This window comes from Cnephaeus nilssonii (genome assembly GCF_951640355.1).
Source record: "Cnephaeus nilssonii genome assembly, chromosome: 8".
NCBI classification, from domain to species: Eukaryota; Metazoa; Chordata; class Mammalia; order Chiroptera; family Vespertilionidae; genus Cnephaeus; species Cnephaeus nilssonii.
In genome coordinates, this window is record NC_137079.1 from 30,442,651 (window position 1) to 30,458,301 (window position 15,651).

Below are 15,651 nucleotides of genomic sequence, written 5' to 3' on the forward strand. Positions count from 1 at the left end.
TAATATAATAGGTCATTCAACATTGGAAGACCCAGGACTCAAAAAGATTTCTCAAATAAGATTCTGGCTAAGGTTGTGGGTTTTAGGATGAGCTAGGTGGAGGATAATGAACTCCTTTAAGGAAAAGCACTATGTCTTGTTGCAAATTCACTGCCTGATTATGTACAACTAGAGATGCATTACAGCTCAGAAGTAACTTTCAGGGTGACATCAGCATAAATGCCTTACAAGAAAGGGAGTCCTGCAGGATAAAAGGAAAAGATACTGGACAATAACAAATCCACCTGAGTAATAATTTGATAAAAATCCAATATTCTTTGATAAAAAAAAAACACTTAAGAAACTAGGAACAGAAAGGAACTTCCTCAATCCATAGCTACCATCATACTTAAAGGTGAAACACTGGAAATTTGCCCCTAAAATCAGAAATAAGTTGAAGATGTCCATTCTCATTGCCTCTATTCAACATTGTACTAGAGGTTCTAGCCAGGGCAACTAGGCAAGAAAATGAAATAAAACTGTCTCTATTAGAAAGAAAGAAGTAAAACTATCTCATAGGCAGATGGTATGATTTTACATGTAGAAAATCCTAAGTAAGTCATTAATAAATGAGTTGAAGAAGGTTACAGGATACAAGACCAATACACAAAATTGTAGTTCTATATACTAGCAAACGTTCAGTTCTCTTGGGTACATATCTAGGATTCTATGTACAATTTGAAAGTAAACTTAAGAAGACGATTCCATTTACAATAACATTAGGGATGCTGGGGTCTCCCGGAGGTGGAGGGCGGGATTAATAAGGAGATGCGGTCCCAAGTCATCTAATTCAAGATCTAAAGGAAAAAATGTCATCAGAAAACCCTCCCAGCTACAAATGGCATTCATTGTGACCTCTTATCTGCCACTTTTTGAGAAGCCCAACTTGCTTTTCTTTTGCCCTAAGTGCCAAATCTTCACCATAAAACTGGACAGATGCTCTCCCTTTGGGTGAGCCAAGATCCTGCCAATACGTTAGCCTCTTGAGTCATTTTATCCAGAATATCACTTACTTCTTCAAAGAGCTGGCTTAGAGCTGTGGGTGGTGGGATCAGGCAGCCCCAGTGGGCCGACAATTGGTAACACTCATGGGTCACCAATGTTTCTGGCTTCCTAGTCTGACTGTGTCCAGGGATGAGAAGGCAGACGCGCTGTCTTGTCTCTGAGGGGCTCAGTGGAACTGGGACTCAGAGGAGAAAGAAGAGAAAAGAAGAGATCCTCCCAAGCCACAGAGCCCAGGGGCACCTGAGTCCACTCCGGGGGGTGAGGACAGGAGAGCAGCCTAGGACAGGGAGGGGCCTCAGAGCTGTTGAGTGGCCCGGCCAGCGGCCAGCTTTTTGTATCTGTGGGCACTCTCCTCCTCTGTGGTGAGGTCTTGTGTAGGCTGCCCGGGCCCACAGGCTTGTTTAACCTCCCCCCAAACAGTCCTGGAGCCCATTCACCCTCATTTCTGAAAGGGCCACAAACGGCAAGAAAACGCATCAACCAGCAGGTGGAATTTTTTGAGCCTAGAAAATTCCAGAGGCACAAAGGCCTCTGGAATTTCTCTAAAGCAGTGGTTCTCAAACCTTTCTAATGCCACGACCCTTTCATACAGTTCCTCATGTTGTGGTGACCCCCAACCATAAAATTATTTTCGTTGCTACTTCATAACTATAATTTTGCTACTGTTAATGAATTGTAATGTAAATATCTGTGTTTTATGATGGTCTTAGGCGACCCTGCTAGCGGTTCTCAACCTGTGGGTTGCGACGAAAGTCCCAGCCCCAGACCCTCAAAGCCCTCTGCTCCCACTAAGCAGAGATGTGACCAGGAGGCTGCGAGAGGCCTGTCCAGGGACGGAGACCCGGGGAGGGAAGGCAGGCCCCGCCTGGGCCTCCATGGCTTTGTGCCCCTGGGGTGGGCCCCGCCCGGATACTTACTGGAAACTGATTTTTCAATGCAGACGCCTCTGTGAAAGCAGCACCCGAGTCCCTTGCACTGGTCTCTGCTGCTGTTGTGGCTGCATATGTGGTCCAGAGGAATGTCGCACACTGCACAGGGACACACAGACCTGCTATGGCCCCGAACACAGCCACCCCCCTCATTCTCAACATCACCGGGCTTGGAGGGGAAACTCGGGCGTGCATGTGGTGGGTTTTGTGACGTTTTTAATTGTGCATCATACAAATCTCACTTTGAAACTAAGATCTGGAATATATTGGGTTGCTGAACAAAATAATGCCAAGTTAATGACACAGAATAATGCAGGATCCTCTAATGATGAAGGAGATAATACACCTCCGAGGAGCGGAGCGCTCTAGCTCTACAAAGAAAGCGGGGAACAAAGACCTCACACAGTGGGTATTTGGGAGTTCGGGTTATAATGTGTAATTAATTCACTTGTAAGCAGACGGTGAATTAAAATGATCACTATGGGCTGAGCATTAGTTCAGAATTTAAAAGGTGAATCAAAAGGAAAGAAACTTTAATGCCAGTTCTGACAAAAAAAAAGCTAATGAATGTGCAATACCCTGCAGAGGGTAAGTGGCCGCTTCAGCAGAGCTCAGCTGCCCAACCCGATGCACCTTCAGCTTTGAGGACCTGTGGTTCCCTAACTGGCAGTGGCAGCAGCCTCTGCCGGACCCTGAGGGGTGTCTGTCACTAGGGGGAGAGGAGGCGGGGGGGGGGGGGGAGTTGGCGCCCACCTCCTCCTGACTCTCCAGTGAATTCTCCTAGGGTTCATTTTGACTTTCAGACTTAAGGGTCCCAGAGAAACCGCTGCCCCCATGCCTTTCCCTCCCTTTCCCAAGACACCCCCCACTCCGGGTGTGACAAATACTGTCGCCACGGCCGCTGGGTCCTGGTCGCCAGTGACCGGGAGGGGCAGAGGGGCCTGTCCTTGGCACAGCTGGACTAGAGTGGCTCCCAGCTGGTCCAGGAGGCCGTGGCATGCTGGCCTCCCCAGGGGCCCTGTGGTCACGGGCTCTCGGTCGCTCTGCAGAGTGGCTGTCAGTTTAGTGGACGGGGAGCTGTGCTGGGTTTTGCTTCCAGTGTGGTCCGGGCTGCAGGGAGCCCCACCGATGACGGTCTCAGGGACACAGCGAAGGGAGCGGCACCATGCCGGCCTGTGGTCCCCACAGAGGGTAGACGGCCGGGCTGCTGATGACAGTCCTCAACCTCATCCAGAAAGATCCCGGAGACTCAAGACCACACAGCTGGCGGGCAGAGCTGGGACCTATCTCCACCTCGCCTCTATTCCCATCTCGCCCCATGGCCAAGGGGACAAGAGTTCCCAGACTTGCTCCAGGTGACCGTGGGTGTTTATGGCAGCAAACACATGGGCAAGAAAATATTCATTGTCCCCTCGGCCTGGGACGTCCCTCAGCCAACTGAGCCTCAGCAACCAGGGCTAACTGTTCTTTAATATCACAGGTGAGACTGTCTTGGCACAGATTTCCCATTTGGCTGCCTTAATGGACTATTTTGGAACAGCCGCTGGTCCCCTACCCCCAGCTTTGTGGAAGCTGTCTCCCCATTGCATCTGGGACCCCCGTGGGCCTCCCTGCGCCTCCCCTTCCCTCCCCAGCACTGTTTCGCTTGCTGGGACCTCCCCGGATGTCTGTGTATTTCTTCACCGTCCCCACATAGAAGAGTCTCCCGTCTTCATCCCTGGCCACCCCTAGTCAGTCCCTTTTCCAAGCCAACAGACAAAAACAAAAGAGGAAAACCGAATTCCCTTTCCTTCTGTTTTCCTATCTTTTGTGCATCGCTATAGTCGTGCATGAAGAAAAACTCAGCTGAGAAAAATATTCAAGACACACACACATGCACAGTGGAAGTGACCCAAGCCCCAGTGGTCTCACTTCTAGAAATTTCCTCCACGTGGCTTTAAGCGACTGCAACCACACTATATACACACACTAACCACGAGCCCTGGAGAAAGTCACATTTACACACAGTTTCCTTCAACACCCAGGCACAGTGTCCAACTTCGCACCCTGGCCACCCAGGATGGGCATGGGGAAAGGTGAACTTTACTGTTAAGAAATATTTTTTCTTTTAAAAAAACAATCACTCTTGCCATAAAAGTTATGAAGTAGCTGAAGTATATGGTTGGCATGTCATATGAAAACATCTTGAATCCTCTAACCCCTTGTGAAATAGTTAAATATATTTCTTATGCTGAAAACCTCAGGTTCAGGGGGTTTTGCAATGAAATTTTTTTAAAAATGAAGACTTCACAGTATTTTCCTACATTATTTTAAAAAACAGGCTTCTTGGCCTTCCTTTCTCAGCCTGGTGCGAATCATCTACACCTTGGGTTGAAATAGGCCCCTTTAATGTTCTCTTCTCCTTACCTGCAAAATTCCTCAGGAAATGCGAGTGGGACTTTTTGAATTCTGGCATGTATCTCATTGCAGCAGCTGAAGGACGGGTGAGGGCTCAAGGGAACCTGGGAGAGAGAGAAATTAGGCCAAACCTTGAGGCAGCCAGGCTGCGTCGGGTCCGGTCTCACCTGTCCGTCATGTGCCCAGCTGAGCCCCAGCCACAGGTCTCCCAGTTACACTCCAAGCAGACTTCAGAATCAGACAGGAAACTGGCCACCTCCTCCCTCCTGCGGCCACTGATGAGCAGAGTGTGGAGTGAGTGGCTGGGCCACCCCACCTGCTGTGATGTCACAGAGCCCCATGACATCACACAGAGGGCAGGACTGTGACGCTGGCCACTATAGGGCAGACAGGATGCGTACAGGGCCCAGGAGGGTGGGAGAGCCTTAAGGGCAGGCATGGCATCAAAAACCCTGCCTTCTGCCTGGTCGATGTGGCTCAGTGGTTGAGCGTCAACCTATGAACCAGGAGGTCACAGTTTGGTTCCCAGTCAGGGCACCTGCCCGGGTTGTGGGCTCCATTCCCAGTGGGGGATGTGCAGCAAACAGCTGATCAATCAGTGATTCTTTCTCATCATTGATGCTTCTATCTCTCTCACCCTCTCCCTTCCCCTCTGAAATCAATAAAAATATATTTAAAATAAACAAAAAATAAACACCTGGCCCTCCTCCAGCCCCTACAGTCAGCCCGTTCCTGTGGGACACCAGGCCTGGCTTTGGAACCAGTGTTTGAGTCCTGCCACTCCCGTCCTCACTCCACGGTCTCCTTCTCAGAGAGCCCACTTCTGCGGGCACTGCTGGGACGCAACGTGAGTGAAACAGACAAAAGTGCCCACCCTCAGGGATGTGCATTCCATGGAGGAGACAGCACAGACATGCAGGTCAGACACGCGCTGTGAGAACAGGAAAGCAAAGCACACCACTAGGCCATGCCTGGAATGAGGGGTGATCAGGCGGCCTCAGAATTAGATGGCAACTGAGCAGGTTTGGAAGGAAGTAAGGGAAGGCACTGTGTGGGCATCCAGGAAGCACATGCAAGGCTCAAAGGAGCGAGTGCAGAGGCCCTGGGGTGAGGCAGGCCTGGCGAATCTGAGAACCCGGGAGGCCAGGGTGGCTTGAATGAAGACAGAGTCGGCACAGAGACTGGATCACAAGCAAGGGTGTAGGTTACTACTCGAACGTCAGCCTTCACTAAGGGAAATAGGGCGCTAGGACTGGATTCTGTGCACGTGGGAAACTGGATTACATTTTAGCAGCATCGCTCTGGCTGTGCTGAAAATAGACAGTGAGGAGGCAAGAGTAAACGTGGGGAATGATGTAATCCTCTGGGAGAAAAATAAGGGTGGGACCGGGACAGTCACTGGTTGAATGTTGTTTGTGTGTCATTTTAGAGTCCATGAGATTGGCTGACAGATTTGTGAGTGGGAACAGGTCAGTGATGAGCCCAAGGATTCTGCCTGAGGGGCTGGAAGGTGGACCGCCACATGGAAGGTGGGTGTGAGAATCCAGGTGGAGCGGCCGAGCAGATGCTGTGTCTGTGGGTCCAGTTGGGGCTGCGGTCCAGGTGGGGCGTGCACAGTGGGCAGCTGAATCAGAGCGCCATCAGCATGCGGGAGGGCACCCAGGGGAGCCTGCGCTGGAGGGGCACCTGGGCTGGCAGGGACGGAGCCTGCAAACTGGGAGAGGCGGCTGGGAGTCCAGGTGGTGGGAGGCACAGCGTGGCGTGGTGTTGAGACGAGAGTAAAAAGCGTTCATCTTCGGGAAGAGGAGGGAAGAACACATGGTCCTGCACCAGAGGCGGGTGAGGCAGCGAGGCAGGGAGTGTCATCAGGAGGGGCTCTCGGAGGGGGCAGCCCCTGGGGTGCAGGCCTGGCTGCTGGCTGATGTGTCGCATTGGCTGGGCTGCTGGGGCGAGGAGCAGGGACGCTGTACTTGGCCAGGTCGAGGTTCTGCAGGACAGGGCGGTTGTACTGGCAGGACTTCCGCGGGAAGGAGACGTGAGGACAGGAGAGGAAGGAGGAGAAATTATCCAGCCTCTCTCACTATCCAACCATCCCAGTGGCGGCACCTTCTCAGGCTCCCAATCGGAGGCAGTGGGGTCCCCTCCTGGGAATTTGAACTGCCAGCCAACACAAGCCCCGGCTCATGTTCAGGTTCATGTCGCGGCAAACTTCCGGGAGTTCATGGAGACAGTGAGTCAGGTGTGGTCATTTAAGGCTGGGCTTCGCACGGGAGCCGAGAAAGCCCTCGGGTGGGAGGCCGATGCTCACAACAGGCTTCCAGAAAGAGGCAAAAGTGGCCCTGAGATCCCAAAGGATTTATTCAAGTGCAGACAGACATGGCAGCTAGGGGCAGTGTGGGGACTGCCCAGGGCACGAGGGCAGGCAGCCTCCCGGGGGAGAAGCCGCGGCAGGGCCTGAGAGAAAAGGAGAGGGTGCCTCCCTCTCCACCAGCGGGATCCACGGGGGCCACAGGACACGGAGATGCCACTGCACTCCCACCTGGGCGGCCGAAACCTGCGGAGCGCCGCTGTTTGGGGAGACACCCCGCCCCAGGCCTGCCAGGGTGACGGCCAGTACTGCCTGAAGCCGCTGTCCACTCTGACCAGCGGCCAGGCCCCTGAGGACGGACGGCTTACAGTCCACCGTGCGGGGGGGGGGGGGGGGGGGGGAAGGGAGGGAGCCAGTGTGGGGGGGCCTCGTCTCTCCCTGTATTAGCCTGGAGTCCTGTTCCCATGATAACTAGCGACTGCATTTACCCACTTCATTTCAGCTAAAAGCAGGACATTTGCTGTTGTGGGCTGCGCTGTCCTCCCATGGAAAAATGTAGACGTTGTTGTGGGTTTTCTGAAATAGGAAAAGTACCCTTGGGGTCCCTTACCGCCTTTATTAGTTACACCATAATGGGGTTTAAATGACCACCTGTAGCAACCGTCGGCCTCACTTGTGGAAGGGCCGGTTACGTGGGGATCAGGCCCACTTAAAGCGCTGAGAGTCCACCTTCCCTACTGTTAAAGCTGAATCGTGTGTGTCCCCCACAAAAGATCTGTTGAAGTCCTGATCCCCAGTACCTGTGCTCATGACCTTATGTGGAAATAGGGTCTTTGCAGACACAATCAGGTCAGGATGAGGTCATACTCAGGGTGGGAGGGAAGAACTTCCTACACACGCCCAGCCTGGCAGTGGAACTCGTGCTGTTTTCTTCCCTGTTTCCAGCCCTCTTCGCTGGCCAGGGAGGGAGTGTCGGGAAAGGGCAAGGCTTGTAACGGACAACTTTCTGCTGTCATGCCCTCCCTGCAAGGGCCTCCCAGAAATCTTGAAAAATGCTGTCACTTGTTCAACCCCCCAACATGGTTTAGATGAGTCATTATGTATGTGGCAGACAAAGTGGAGGCCGTACCTAACAGTGTCAGTTCCACTGCCTAATCATGTATCTTCAAATCCTCCCAAACCCCAGATTGTAAAGGCAAACTGTTATTTTCCAGTGTCCAAAACTCACCCCAGAATTAAAAAATATAAAACAGTTAAAATAAAGTGTAAAGGTAACCTTACACACACACACACATTATGGAAAATGAAGTGACATATTTGTAACGTAAGAAAAAATAATCAGTTTAATCATTACAACAACATAGTAGGAGGAGGAGTCAGCGCCAGGACAGTCGGTGGCATTCGCGTGGTATCCCCAGGGCTGTAAACGGGGCTCTGCGTCCTGGAGAAGGAAGTGACGGGCAGCAGGAAGTCCAGCAGAGCCGGAGCTTTCCCAGGCCGGACCCCGGCACACGTGGACAGGCACACTCTGCCGAGCACAGCGGGCAGAGCTTCCGATGCCACACGTCAGTATCGTGTGGAAATAAAAGTGCTTCACATCTCAGGATAGGAATGGCTTCGTCTCCTCATCCAAGAAAGGTGAGAGCAGAGAGGTAACCCTTAGGGTCAACAGTGCCCCTTTCTACCGTCTTCAACTCCCAACCCCTCAGAAGGTTGTCACCTGGAGAGACGCGTGCAGTCTGTTTATAAAGAGGGCAGGTTTGTAGAAGAATTGCTCTCAGATGCATTTTCTCTGCTCCCTAAAAAGTTTAGTAAAATATTGGATCCTGGGGAAGAAAGGTAATGCATTACACGGGCACCTCAACCATCGCCCCGCCAGGGGAAGGGGAGGGACAGGGAAAACACAAGTTCTCACTTGTCGCTTTAGCAACAGTTAAGGCAGGCGCTGTAAGAGACCGGTCTGGGATGCTGGCTGGAACATCGCTCATCACCAAGTGGTGGAGAGATCAGGTGCTGAATGTTGTTCCTGAGTTAAAATTTGCTTAAGACAGCAAACTTCAGTACACTCAAATGTAATTGTTTTTCACTGCAACGTCTTATGCATTACCAAAAAATACTACTGTAAAAATAGGGCTTAACAAAAAATGACATTATTTTCTAGTGCTAGCACTAATGAATGCTAAGTAGAGAAAGTTGGCAATTCTAGTTGAAAACTCAAGTGTGGGCAGGTCAATGTGGGCTCCAGACACACCCTCCAGGGAGATGGGTGGGCACAGGGACTGATCAGCAAGGGCATGGAAGTAGAACTATGGACAACCAGAAAACCAACTCATTCCAAAATGCCCAGTCCACAGGCATCAAAGATTCAAGGGTCACTTGACCAATAAATAGGTTGCAAATCATAGGTCACATCTGATGTCAAAATGCTATTTCTGAGAGGTCTGTAATGCACAGTGCTGCTTTTTAACAACGTAACACTTGTTCTACCAAGAAGTCATCTCACTAGAACAACCTCTTTAGAAGCGGAAACGGAAAGCACAGTCCCTGTGATATCGCCATCCTATCTCCAAGGCAGGACAAGCTGGGCTCTAAGGCTGTTCCTGCCAGGGCTTCTAGAGCCCTGGCCCAGGGGCTGCGGAGCCAGGTTGGGGTCGGCTTCCTCCTCCGTCTGCTCTGCAGTTTGGATACAAGGAGGGAACGGACCCACATTTAAACTTTCATTATTTAGGTGGGATTTAAGGTGGATATTGCTTCTTCTTCTCTTTCCCAGGGAGCTCTGCAGTAATGCTTGCTGCCCTGACGGTAAAGCAGAGCTCAGAGTTTACGCTGGCTGACACAGGAATCCTACCCATAGCACCACCCCACTTCGTCTTCGCCGCAGTGATGTGCAACAACACATTTTATTTACAGGTTCTAGTGAAGCGCTCTCTTTTGAGGACAAAACAGTGCACTTGGTCACGTTATTAAACTAACCTACATATACAAGTCTGTGTGATCTCTCCAAGTGCAGTGAATACTCTGGTGACCACAGGATCCGCACAAAGCAGACGAGAGGGTGCACCTGCAGCTGGACGCGGTGATGTGAGTGGGACTTCCTGGGATTCATGGCTGAGGCCCAGAGCCTCAATCAGCCAGAGCACGGCACTCAGAGACACCCACATCGGTGACTGCAATACTGCTTTAACAGAAGACGTTCAAATGGCATTCAAGTGTCTTTGCAGCTATAAATAAGGTTAAATTAGTTAGGCAACCAAAGGGGCAAGTATTTTCAGAGCACTGTAGGAACTACAGCAGTGGAGAAGTCAGGCATCTACCACAAGCCACGCATCTCTGCTCTCCATGCGTGTGTGCGTGAACACAACTTCTAGGTCATGGGACCAGAAAGGTTAGTGGGAAAGAAGTTCTAGCAGGGGTATCAGATATAGCAATCAGGGATATGCATTCAAAATGGGGTATTTACAAGGAACATGTATGTATAATATTTATATAGATTCAATAAAAGCCTGAAAGACCAGGATTTGTAGTCAGTCACTGCACTTATTGCAAAATGAGGTAATTGAGATGTTAGCAGAGTAAGATTAATGCAGTTGCCCTCGGTGTCGATACCTCATGTCTGGACTCTTCAGGAACAATGTGTTTCTATTCGCCTGAACTCCAGCTTTTGTATGCACAGCCCTGCCCCAGGGTCCCAGCTTAGTCTCCTAACTGGTCTTCGAGAAAGAGCCGTGGACGTTCCTTAGAGGTTGGTCTCGTCCCAGGAAGGGTCATTCATGTTCTTTAGAACTTTCCTCACCAGCTTTTCCAAGTCTTTGCGGGCTCGCTGTTCTTCCTCCAGAGATTTCTTCATCTTCTTGTTATCCTGTCAACGAAGCAGACAGGACATTCAGTGTGTGTGGCCCTGGAGAGGACTTTCTTTCCCCCAGGAGGGCTGGGGGCCTTGCCAATTGAAATCCTGGGCTGGAATCTGCCCTGTGCTGTGGTCATGGGTACATTCGACAAGACTGCCCAAAGGCCTCAACAGACACTCCTTATCGCAGTTGCTCCTGGGAGCCAAGACAAATCACAGATGGAAAAACAGTCCTAACGTCACTGACAATTTAAGTTCCGATTACTGAATGAGAGAATCTCTGTACGACATACCTTAAGAAAATGGCTGGACACACATGTAATACCTTAATCAATGAAGAAAAAAAATTCGAAAAAGAAAATGGCTGGAAATAGCCAAAGGATCGACTTGCCCCCCACCCCCTCCTTTCACACCTGTAAAGATCTTACAGAGTTATGTGGGGATGGAAGTAACAGCAGCTGAATGAATACAGAGTGAGTGAATAAGCACCTACTTCCGTTCAGTTTGCACCTAATCACTCCTCCGCATGGAGAAGGTGCACACACAAAGATGCATCCCTTGCCAAGGGGGCGGCACCAACCCGGAAGCCCCTCAGAGGAAGACAAGTATTCGGAAGCTGCTGGGATGCTGTTGGGATGGCTGAGAGGCAGCTCAGAGCAGGGTCCCGCCCCAGACCATGCTGTGCTCCGCTTCTCCTCAGCCTCCCTCTAACCTCCGGCCTGTGAAGCAGCACTTACCGCTCCCTCCTGAGACCAAAGCCATTTGTACAAATAATACATAGGGTGACCCAAAAAAGTATACACACTTTGAATGATTACAAAGTCGGTGTTTATTAAGAGAGTTCATTTTCAATATTTTTAAAAAGCTACAGAAATGAATAAACTTTTTTTGTCAATGCCATTCTGGTCCAGGCACTGCTGATAACGTGAAGCAATGGAATTGCAAACATCAAGAATCATTTCGTTCGGTATTTGTGCACCCTCAATTCGTCAACTGCTGCTAGGTTTGAACTGTAAACTTTCTTTTATGTATCCCCGTAAAAAAGCCTAGTGGATAAATTTTCTTTGTTCCAAGTTTAGTCTGGCTTCACCTATTATTTCAAATTAGTTAAACCTGAAAAAGAGTGAAAATTAAGTTATCAGCTATTAAAGTTTATACACATTTTTGGGAGTACCCTGTGTCCCCCAAAAATGTATACATACTTTGAATAATTATAAAGGCAGTATTTGAATTTCAACTGCGTTTTCAAACTTCCAGTAGCATTTTAGAATGAATTTTCTTTGTTCAAAGCTTAGTCTGGCTGAAAAGAAATATCAACTGAGCGACTGGCTGTTAAAAAGTGGCAGAGAATAGTCACAGTAGGTAGTTAACTTTTAACTAGATGGAATTTTAGATATTTTAAATGATGAGGACATGCTTAGAGAGGAGAATGGAGAGAGAGAGACAGACATTGACATGAGAGAGAAACATTGATCAGTTGCCTTCTGTATGTACCCCAACTGGGGATCGATCCCACAACCTTTTGGTGCATGAGACACTCAACCAACTAAGCCACTCCAGCGGGCTCCTTTCTGCATTATTTTGCTTAAGGATATCCGGCTTCATTCTCAATATAGTGTTTTCCTCTTTTCCCCCATAAAAAAAAAGAAAAAAAGATTAAAAACTGGTTATAACTCACCTGTCTTAATTCTTGGACTTCATCCTTCAATGCATAGACGGTATCAACAAGACTCCTAGAATAGAAAATAGAATGAACACCTGAACAAGGACACGGGATGAAGAGGACAGAGAGAAGCAGTTCATGGCATGCCAGACGAAATAAACAGGGCTGCTCTACCCTCCTCTCTAAACACCTAAATTCATACACTTCAGAACAAGCAGCTTCTTTCCATGGGCAGTTAGAGCTAGTCAATGTGAACTCCCACCTACGAGGACACAAAGTAGTAGTTTCCGAAGCCATACCCCAACCCTCCTGGAATTTTTCTGACTCCAATGCGCCACCCTTCCCCTCCCCACACACACCCTCTCATGCCCCCACCCCTCCCCACACACACCCTCCTCTCATGCCCCCACCCCTTCACACACACACAACCCATGCACCCCACACACACACACAACCCATACCCCAACCCTACACACACATAACCCATGCCCCCACCCCTACACACACACCCATACCCCCACCCCTACACACACACACAACCATGCCCCCAACCCTACACACACACAACCCATACCCCCACCCCTACACACACAGAACCCATGCCCCCACCCCTACACACACACCCATACCCCCACCCCTACACACACAAAACCCATGCCCCCACCCCTACACACACAAAACCCATGCCCCCACCCCTACACACACAAAACCCATGCCCCCACCCCTACACACACACAACCCATGCCCCCAACCCTACACACACACACACACACACACACACACACAACCCATGCTCCCACCCCTACACACACACACACCCATGCCCTCCACAAACCACCCCCTTCCACACACACCCACATGACTGCATTTTAATACTAGAATACATCTTACTTTTCTTCTATCACTGTCTGACCATTGCTTTTAGTTTCTTCAACTATAATTTTTTCTTCTTCTGGAAGCAAAACTTGTGGAGCAGATTCTTTACGTGAACCTATCATTAAAAGAAAATACCCCAGGTGAATACCACAGCAAAGCTAAGAACAATTTCACTATATTAACACTATCTAAATATTAACATTAAATTCCAGGGACTGTGCATTATATGAATTACTTTCTGGATAAAATAGCAAAGGGCAACTTTTACCAATTTTCTCCATCTCTGTCTACTGAACCCAGTTTTTTTTATGCCTAAAGCATTATAGAAAAAAGGAAACAGCCTTTTTCTAATTTGTTAAGCTTCTGTTTCTAAATCTGGATTACAGATCTATTAAATCCAGAATTTTCCCGCAGGTAGTACATGAAAGATTCTGCCCACAGTACTCTGGGTATTTTGGAATAAATATCCAAATCAACGAAACCTTAAGCTATATTATTCCAGGAATCTTAGAAAGACATGTCAGACTATATAGTACATATACCGAGTGTAAATTTAAAAAATAACTCGCAATTAAAACATTTAACTCTACAGTGACAGTTAAAAGATATTATGGCATATGGTTTAAGAGAAGTGACATTTATTACTTGTTTCTTTTATGAAAACTATTCTTCGTTCCCTAGAAGTAAACCGTTCACAATGTCAGAGAGAAGTTTATGGCACTTAACGAGCTCCCGGCACAACTGCTTGCTCAGGTCAGTGCGTCTCCAGTGTGTTTGCCACAAAATAGGTACTTTAGAAAATAACTGAGAAACTCAGATATTTACTTTAAAATGTGAGAAAAAAAGAGAATCAAATCTTATTGAAGGATACAGGAAGAAAACAATATTTTCTTAAAATAGTATCAAAGGTTACATAACACTATAACATACATCATTTATATTTTTGAAAAATTATATCAGATGTAATTTGCGGAAGGATATAGTCTACCAGAGAAACAAACACTGCAAGTGGTAATGTGACAAACATTTTCTCCATGAAAAAATACCCTTGATGTTGACACATGCTAATTACACAGCGGGTGGCGTAACTTGCTTGATCTTGTTTTTCCTGGTTTATCTTTAACTTGCCTTCCTAAAAGTTCACTGAATTATGGGAGGGCACTTATTGTACATCTTTGTACCATGGGAACGTTCAGCATAACACCAATGTTTTCAAAATTTGATTTTAAAGAACAGTTTCCACCAGTATGGTAAGCTTTTACGGCTATGAATGGAACAAGATGAACAATTACTGTCAAAGCTCGATAGAAGGAGGGCTCATAAAACATGACTCATGTCCAGAGAGTACCTCTGTCATTGCCACGGCAGCATGCCACGGGGAAGGGAACTCGGGGCCTTGGACAAGCCTCCCGGCTGCAGTCTGGACATCTGCAAAGCCTTCCTGCCCCAGTCTCACAGACTAGGAAAGGTATCAACTACAAGCCCACTGGGAAACCATAACGTCCAGAACAGAAAACTGAGGTGCTGACCTCCTCCCTTTGTTATCTCAGGGGTAAGAAAATCACGCTCTATCTTATGTTACTCAGCACAAGCTTCTATACATATCTTTTTTTACACCAATAAAGGGAAGGGCCTTTATGTTAGCTGAGAATAACTTCAATGCTATAACCAAATGCAGTCCTTAGAATTTTGTCACAAGCCTTACTTAATAAACTGGTATACAGAAGTATGTTTGTACACCGGTTTATCAAATACCATTTCGAAGAGGACCCTCTGCCAGTGTTTTTGTGTTCCCATCATGCTGCAAATCCAGCAGACCTTGTCACTGTCAGGCAGAGAGAGGCGTGGCTTCGCTCATACCCCTCCTTAGGGCCACACACTACCCTTTGACACAGTGAGCTGCACAGCTGGAGAATTACTTGCCATGACAGTGGCATGTTTTCTAGGCCTTTCTGGGTTAATAGGGAAGGCTGTCTGGACACCTGGGCTACTTGGGGAAATACTGCTTAAGAAGGAAACTGGTATGTGAAACTAAGTACTGAGAAATTACAGGGATATAAGCCAGCTCAAAAATTCTTAAGGCTGAGGAAAATCCTGTGCTTCTAATACAAATGTAAATGTTACCCATGTTTTTATAAGGAAGTTGGTTCGTGTGCTATTTTCCTAGAAAAAGAGAAAAAGATCCAGAAAGATTCAGATATGTAGAAAACAAATTTAATTTGCGCTGTGAAGAGAAGCAAACTGATGACATAGGACAATTTAGAAGGCTCATAAATTTTCCAATGGGTATCTGCTTTGAGTCTAAACAGTTGTTGACTGTGTTAGTCAAATCAAAAAAGTTATTGGTCGTTTATCTGTCACATTCAGTTTTGTAATACAACAGTCCTTCAAATGGATTGAGACAAGAGGTTAAAAATGTTTTTATACAACAGCACTTGAGGGAATATTAAATTCTACACATAATTATTTTTACATCTTCTAGCTTCCTAGGCAACCTATTTACACTCTTTCCAGCATTAAAATGTTCAAATAACATAGAATCACAAGGGCTATCCCCTTTGTAAAGGGGTCAGACAGCAGTCGCTGT

At 48.0% G+C, this 15,651-nt stretch overlaps 1 protein-coding gene across 4 annotated transcripts in view; it reads right to left on the minus strand.

The window, feature by feature from the left end:
* Window positions 1-10,240: 10,240 nt before the first annotated feature.
* Window positions 10,241-15,651, minus strand: part of ARHGEF7 (Rho guanine nucleotide exchange factor 7) — a 138,108-nt gene continuing 132,697 nt past the window's right edge. For all 4 annotated transcript variants that reach the window (XM_079779582.1, XM_079779580.1, XM_079779581.1 and 1 more), the window contains 3 exons: window positions 13,080-13,179; window positions 12,204-12,258; window positions 10,241-10,537 (listed from right to left, as the gene is read on the minus strand). In XM_079779582.1, the coding sequence (XP_079635708.1) occupies window positions 10,415-10,537; window positions 12,204-12,258; window positions 13,080-13,179 (278 nt within the window). In that variant the 3' untranslated portion in view covers window positions 10,241-10,414. The remainder of the gene's footprint in view (window positions 10,538-12,203; window positions 12,259-13,079; window positions 13,180-15,651) is intronic.